The sequence below is a fragment of the Xyrauchen texanus genome, chromosome 42, assembly GCF_025860055.1.
Source record: "Xyrauchen texanus isolate HMW12.3.18 chromosome 42, RBS_HiC_50CHRs, whole genome shotgun sequence".
Classification (NCBI taxonomy): Eukaryota; Metazoa; Chordata; class Actinopteri; order Cypriniformes; family Catostomidae; genus Xyrauchen; species Xyrauchen texanus.
The window spans coordinates 19,950,799-19,958,768 of NC_068317.1; the positions used below are offsets into that span (position 1 = coordinate 19,950,799).

The following is a 7,970-nucleotide window of genomic DNA, read 5'->3' on the forward strand; positions in this document are numbered from 1 at the left end:
TGGCCTGTAATATTATTTTGTAATATTCTGCGGCTTTGTGAAGTACAGCACATGGTTAAGCTCAAGTGATTTTAATTATAACGAGTTTATATTTTTAATTATTTATCCTTTTTAATATGTATATACTATATACAAATAAAATATTAACGTGCAATTTTGAGAGGGACAAAAAAAAAAACCTGAAAGGACTTTTATTTTGAAATAGTGAAATCCACTGACGTTCCTGTTTCAATCATTCAGATAAACAAACAGAAAGCTCTAGTGGCGTTTTAATAATATTAAGTCATAAATAACTCGTAAAAATATCATTTTGAGACGTTTTTACAACCTACTGTATTAATGAAGATTGTAAGACTCTTGTGCATTTCTTTTCTGTATAGCTTCACACTATGTTTGTTAGATGTATTGAGCTGTTGTAAGGTAAGGCATGATAAAGCGCATCTGCACCTGCTAGTTGTAAAATTATTTTATCTATGCTGCTGAAAGAACATGCACTGAATCGGGGAGATGAAATCCAGTTCACATATGATGGAGCACCATTCAAACTGATATTCAAACTTTATATCAAATGAATGTAATTGCAAGCAATAATTAGGCTATTGGACAATTACAAGGTACAACAAAGCCTTTGATGATTTGATTTTCACTACTAAACCACAGTTTAATGTAATAATATAACGTGTTTGCATTTAAAATGCTATGCAAATGTGGACATTGAGAACCATGTGTTAAATTAGCTCTCAAATTTTCATTCATACCAACCTGAAAGTGGTTGTAATGTACTGTAGCATGTTTTGTGATGGCATGGGTCTTTAGATTGCATATGCATATATGCAATCTAAATCCTCAGACACATTTTAAAACAAATGCTGGAATTATTGCTTTACCATGATCTTCTGTGTTGTCCCTCTGCTTTGTGCTCAGGATGTGTTCCCATAGAGACCCACAAGGAGCATGTCACTGATCCTGTTTGCCTTTGTGGTCCGGGTCAGGGATTCTCTCCGCTCTCTGCCTCCACTGATTTCCTACATGACAAGGAGCTTCAGGAGAGAAAGCAACAGCTGAAAGTGATCTCTAAAGCCTTGAGCTTATTACCAGAGAGAGGGGCCGTCAAGGGCCATGAGCTCAACATTTAGTAAGTGCCCTATTGAGGACCAGTCACTATTCCTTTGAGATGTGGGTGATGGAGCATAGTGCAGTGGTTTTAAAGCTTTTTTTTACTTCATCCATCTGAAGCTAAGAGTTTTTATTTATTTTTGAGAAAACAACCTCTAAACATTTTCAGAGAGTGACAGAATTGAAAAATGTATTCAAGCATACATCAAAAAATAAAGACATTTCTAAGAGTTTAATATCATTGTATATTGTATTATATTAAATATAAATATGCCTATTAATGTAATATATCTATACATAACACAGACACCATTTTTGCTCTCCTGATCCGATTACAATTACCTGGACTCTCTTTATCGTCTGATCCCGGTCCAATACCAGTGTTGACTTTCTTCTTAATTAGTTTAATTATTTAGAATATCTTTACTTCACTGTGTGGAACTATATATGAAAAGAACAGAATCCTCAAACTACACATTATTTAAGTATACATGTGCAGCCTATTGAAAAAGCTTTATTGTTATCTAGTCTACTGGGTAATGCAGCTGCAACATGATCAGTCCATTGACAGGAACGACCATGACTAACACACAATACCAGATTTAGAACGGGCTCGTCAGACCGATATCTAGGTATTGGATTGGTTCATCCCTAAACATCAATGTAATTCTTATAAAGCATAATTTGAACATATCCATGTATTTAGACATAGGCATAAACCTGCACACACACACACACACACACACACACACACACACACACACACACACACACATGTTGAAGCTATTAGTGGACATCGAGTGGCTAAAATACTTTGAAATAAGTTTTATTCACTCCTCATCTGTTGTCGTGTCTCTGACAGTGATGATATTTAACCTTTTAGCAATATGCTCTTCTGTAGAGTTAATTTTTTAAGCTAATTTACTATGGACATTGGATATCTTTATCAAAAACAATAGAAATGTCAAAAACATTTTTTTTTTTTTTTTTTTTCTTTTCAAAAATGACTTATTGTGATTTATGGAGTGCGTCACATGCATAGATCTTGAGTTTTTAGCATTTTAATTAAGTTTGATTATTTGAATATAACTTTTTTTAATAATTCAAAGTAATCTCTTGGCCTCCTTGGGAGTTTGCTGAGGCCCCCTAGCTATTGGGTTGAGAACAACTGGCCTAGTGGTTAAAGTGGTAAAATTATTTGTTTTACTGCTTACACTCCAAGTCTTAGATACAAAATAGATACATAAATATAAATATATATATGTAGAATAAAAACACCAACATCACCAAATTAGCAAAAAGTCCATAACAATTTATTATTGCATCATCACTAATTCATTCTTTCATATTAGAAAGTAAATGTGAAAAACAGATTTACAAAAGAAAAAAAACTAGATTAAGTGTAAGGAAAAACTCAAATAATTGCTGTCTCTTAATGCCTGACTATACCTATACTTTGTTGCTGTGGATAAAAATGAAGTGGTTAAGATGCAAGGTAATGTAGAAAGGAAACAAGTACCAATGGTGAGTTCAGATGTTGTTATATCAGATAGAGGAAACAACAAGCAATGTGCCTGCAGTCAGGTTTACTGGCATTTACCGGAGTCCAAACTACAGTAAGCCAGGAAATTGGTCGGTACCTTGTGAAATCATGTTAACTAAGTGGCCTCTCTGTGTGTTGTAGCTTCCTCTCATCTGAGGGTGTGTCATACATGACCGTATGTGCCTGCAGTCTCCCTGTTGCCGTGGCCTTCTGCTTCTTGGAAGACTTGCGCTGGGAATTCACAGCATGCTTTGAGAACTCTTCAGTGGCACTGGCAAATAGGCCATACCCATTTCTGGAGTTTGGTAAGATGAAAGAAGAATGTAGTTGGACTAGGCATTTGAGAGATCATGGATAATGTCATTAATAGTGTATTTCATCAATTAATACACAATAGAGCTCTAAATTATGACAAGCCACAATACAACCTGAAGCAATAAGCTGGTAATGTTTCTCTAATTTGCATTTGCTATGTACATCACTTTACTAATATGCCTTTGATCATTTCAGATAGTGTCATTCAAAAATTGCAGCACCATTACAATCAGAATGGTGGTCCATCTCTTGAAGTTACCCTGGGCGAGGTACAGGAGGAGCTCAGGACCAGCCCCCCTCAGGTTCTCACCATGGAGGATGTGGCACTCACCAACGGAACAGCCAATGGGCATGTTGAACTAACATCTGCATCAGGTCTACGCTCAGAGCACTGCATTGTTTAGTGACAAATATAGTTTGCGCTTTTTATTTTATAAATACAAATTTTGGGCATGTGTTTTTTTATTTTTTTTAGATGTGGCTAACATTGATATCTATTGGTTTTAAAGGTCAAGGTCAGAGGTTGGAACCAGTCTCAGCTCCAGGAATCCTTTCCCTGGTTCTTAACATCTTGTGTGCTGCCCTCAACCTTATCCGTGGTGTCCACCTTATAGAATACACCTTCCAGGTAACACTGTAATTCAAATGATATCACACAGCTATATGTGTAATTACAAAGAAATCATGTCTGAAGTTTTTGATTTTATGGTATGATACAATTGTTTTACAGGATGATTATGATGGTTTGTGGAATGTGGTGGCATTTCTTTTGGCATTTCTCTGTGGTGTTTGCCAGGTAAATGGTCTTACATCTACACTGTATATTATATAAATATGCTATTCTGTATATTATACACGGTCTGTTATTTTCCAATCTCTATTTGTTCATAAAAGGAGCTAAAGAAGTCATTTTCTTAAAACTTACCAGAAAACATTAGCACCAACAAGCATACAGTATGTCCATTTAATGAAGCACTGTAACCCAGATCTCTGTCTTCTTCCCACAGTGTCATTTGTATTTGTTCTACACCTGCCAGAAGAAGCTGAAATCATTAACTCTTCTGATTGTCATCATCTTATGTAATGCTTTTCTCTTCGGCCTGAGGAACATCTGGCAGCTGGTCTTCCACATGTCCGTGGCCTGCCTCTCCACCCTGCTCACCCTCTACCGCAAACTGCTGGACAGGAATTCGGATTGTGGAGTATGAAGACTCCAGTTCACTTCGAGAGCTGCTTCAGATTGGACAATGGTAGGGTGAGATTACACTGAGGCAACTTCTGAAAGAACAAATAAACTTGACACGGTAGCTCACATGTTTTAGCTTTTGGTTTGATCTGATATTGGGATCAAGTTTTCGTATCACATGTATAGTGAGTGCAATAGCGTTTTTACAGGGGTCTTCAATTTAATGAATGCATAACAAAACGTTTTCAACGTTTTACTTATTATGATATGAATTAAATAAGGAAAAATTATACGAAACGGACATTAAGCATTCATTCAGTTGGCATTGTTAATTTAATTTGCTGCAACATAAGAACTTACCTGGTTAATCATAGTTTGTTCTTTTTCTTTGTTTACCTTTTTGCAGAACGGATTAATCTTTTGTCAGTTTAAAGGGATTTTCTCATAATTTACTCCCCTTCCTGCCACCCCAGATGTATAAGATTTTCTTTCCTCTGCAGAACACAAACAAAGATTTTTAGAAGCATAGCTCAGCTCTGTTGGTCCATACAATGCAGGCCAAAAATTTGAAGCTCCAAAAAGGGTGGTTCAATCCATGTCTTCAGAAACGATATGATAGGTGTGGGTTAGAAACAGATCAATATTTAAGTACTTTTTTACTATAAATTCTCCTCCCTGCCCAGTAGGTGGCGATATATACAAAGAATGCACATCTAGAATCAAGATTTATATTGTAGAAGACTTAAAGTTTTATGTTTCTCACCCACAAATATCATATTGCTTCTGAACACATGAATTTAACTACTGGAGTTGTATGGAGGAATTTTATGTTGCCTTAATGTGCTTTTTGGACCTTCAAAATGTTGGTACCATTCACTTGCATTGTTTGGACCTGCAGAGCTGAGATATTCTTCAAAATATCTTTGATTGTGTTCTAGTGAAGAAAGAAAGTCATACACATCTGGGATGGCATGAGGGTGAGTAAATGATGAGAGAATTTTCACTTTTAGTTGAACTATCCCTTCAGTTGTTATGAAAATATAAATATATTATCATTATCACTTTATGTATTTGACTGACAGTGAGCATGGCAATTGATTCTGAAAGGACTTTTTATGCTCGAAAACATTATCTCAAGATGTTCTTTTCATTTTGGACAGTGTCTGTTACGTAGTTATATGCTGTACCACAAAACCTTGCATTTTTGTATTAAGAACTACAATTTATAAACATAGAACATTCAGGTCTTTCAGCTAGTCTTATACCATTTTTACACATAGGATACATTTGTTTAGGCTACCTTTCTTTGATACTCATCCCAAAGACTATAAACCTTTAGTCATTTCAACAAGTTCTTATAATACATGCAACTTGTATCGCATTTGTCTGAAATTCACATCTATTTTCTTAACATAAAAGCTTTTTATTTACAAATGTTTATTGTTTGTCAGTATTTATCAGTCATTGACAGAGCTTAGTTTACATATATGTAATTACTTTATTTGCTCTGAATTGTTCTTTAGGAAGTAGACAAAACCACTTGTCATTTTATTGTTACTGATGCAGCAGAAAGTATTATGATTTGACTGAGGAAACAAGTTTATCCTGAATAAATGTAAGATTAAGTTGACTATATTTATGTTAACCTTTAATCTTTCATCAGTTCAGTATGTTAAATAATAAGGATGTGTCCTATGTTGTAAACTTATTCAGAATATTAAGCCAAGCCTGTACACTGAGTTTCTATTTATTGCAAATGTTTTACTCTTTTTCTTCAAGAAATCAATATTGACAATGCATTTGTTTTCAGAAAAGTAAGCATAGATATCTTTTTCTGACCAATCATTTTCTTGAATTCTTAATTTTAAAAGCAAGCTTTGCTTTTTTTTGGTTGGTGTAGAAATTGTATTACATGTCATTATTCTGTGTTGTAGCAACAGAGTGCACGTGAAGCTTTGTTCTAATGTGTTTAGGATAACAGCTAGTGTGTGTTCCTATCAATACCTTATTACACAATATGATTACAGCAATCCAAACAGTGGAGTGAGAATATATGTATGATCATTTTAAAGTTTGTGAACTCTATACCCATGCACAGCAAAGCTAATACTGTAATTATGTATCAATAACAATAATGTACAATGTAAAAATAAGGGCTCTTTCTATTGACTGACTTTTCAACATGGTACATCATACTGCATAAACCATGATTTGGAAGTTATATTTCCTAATACTGTATGCAATCCTTAATTCTGGATTTTTACCTTTTTTAATTGGTGTTTGAAAGAGGGTAACATAAACTTTAAGTGGATACATATTTGCTCACTCATTTAATACAAAGCATAGTGTGTTTTTTGAAACAATGGAATATGTATTGTTTTTTATAATAGTTTTTGATGTTTGTAGATACAGTATATGGAGTTAATGAGTGTATTTACTCATTAGTTGCGCATTAGAACAAATTAGTTATACAAATGAAAGAATCTGTGTGTAGATTATTTGATTCTCATGCATTTTTGACCCATATTGAAATCCTCTGTGTCAGTGAACTCCTTTGTGTCAGTAATGTTGGTGCTGGAGGTTATACTTACATAATGCACTTCACACAGTTTAATACCACTGTTGTCTTAATCTACTTGCATTTGAGTTAGATGATAAATTCCAAAACATTTTATTTCCATTTATGTCTCAATACTTAAGGACTATAAAATACATTTTTCGCTAAGGTCTTAAAGGGTTAGTTCACCCAAAAATGTATAGATTGTGTCTTCATTAACCTACCCTTATGTTGATCCAACCTCATTCTTCCATGCAACACAAAAGAGATGTTAAGCAGAATGTTAGCCTCAGTCAGCATTCACTTTCATTGCACATTTATTTATCCATACAATGTAAGTGAATGGTGATTGAGGTTACATTCTGCCTGACATCTCCTTTTGTGTTCCACAGAGGAAAGATGGTCACATGGGTTTGGAACAACATGAGGGTAAGACCCATTATATGTTTTAATAAATAAAATCAACATGCTTAGGACAGACAACCTTAGTTAAACAATTAAGGTTTGTTTCACTAGAGTTTAACCGCTACTAACCTGAACCTCCAGCAACCAAATTAGTTTCCAAAAAGGGTGTTTTAAATGAACACTATTTCCAACTTGTTAATCACTAAAACAGCCTTATTATTATAAAAACAACAGCTGAGCATATTAAAAGAACTATGTGATTTTGTTTGAATACCCAATCTTGTTAGAGTATGGTTTGCTTGTGCATTTTTACATGATAGTTGTCATGGAGTTTATACATGTTTATATATATTTTTTTACTAGTAGAAAAGTTAGAATAAGACTTGCATTGCCTTGGCTGGCTGAAAGATGTTTGTGATAACTAAATGTCTTGATAACATGCAGTTGAGATGATATTCAAAAGCAGTCATGTTCATGCTGTTTTATAATGTTTTATGAATGAAGGTTAAAAGTGCCACAACCTGTTAGAAAGTCTTAAGTGCACAATAAAATATTTAGTACCTCATAGCCCAACTGAGCTGATTTAACTTTCTTTTAAAATTAAGGTTAGTCTGCACAAAAATATTAATTTTGCCATACTGTTTTTCACTTTTACTGTTGAGTTTTGTAGCTATTTCGTCTCGTTTTTAATTTAAATACATGTGCTTTTTGCATGTTTGCACAGTTAGGAGTTAGACTAATAGGTTTAGGGATGTCACAACTTAAACATTTAGGCTTTCTTAGCACCACAAAGTTTTGTTTTTACGGTATTTTCTTATTTATTTTTGTGGCCATATTACAATCGTTCC

At 34.2% G+C, this 7,970-nt stretch overlaps 1 protein-coding gene across 1 annotated transcript; it reads left to right on the forward strand.

The window, feature by feature from the left end:
• The first annotated feature begins 240 nt into the window (after positions 1-240).
• Positions 241-7,681, forward strand: LOC127634985 (vesicle-trafficking protein SEC22c-like). The gene is given in 7 exon segments (XM_052114769.1): positions 241-997; positions 1,000-1,135; positions 2,801-2,964; positions 3,170-3,349; positions 3,484-3,602; positions 3,705-3,770; positions 3,982-7,681. Coding segments are annotated over 7 exon segments (909 nt in total). The 5' UTR covers positions 241-954; the 3' UTR covers positions 4,183-7,681.
• Positions 7,682-7,970: the final 289 nt, after the last annotated feature.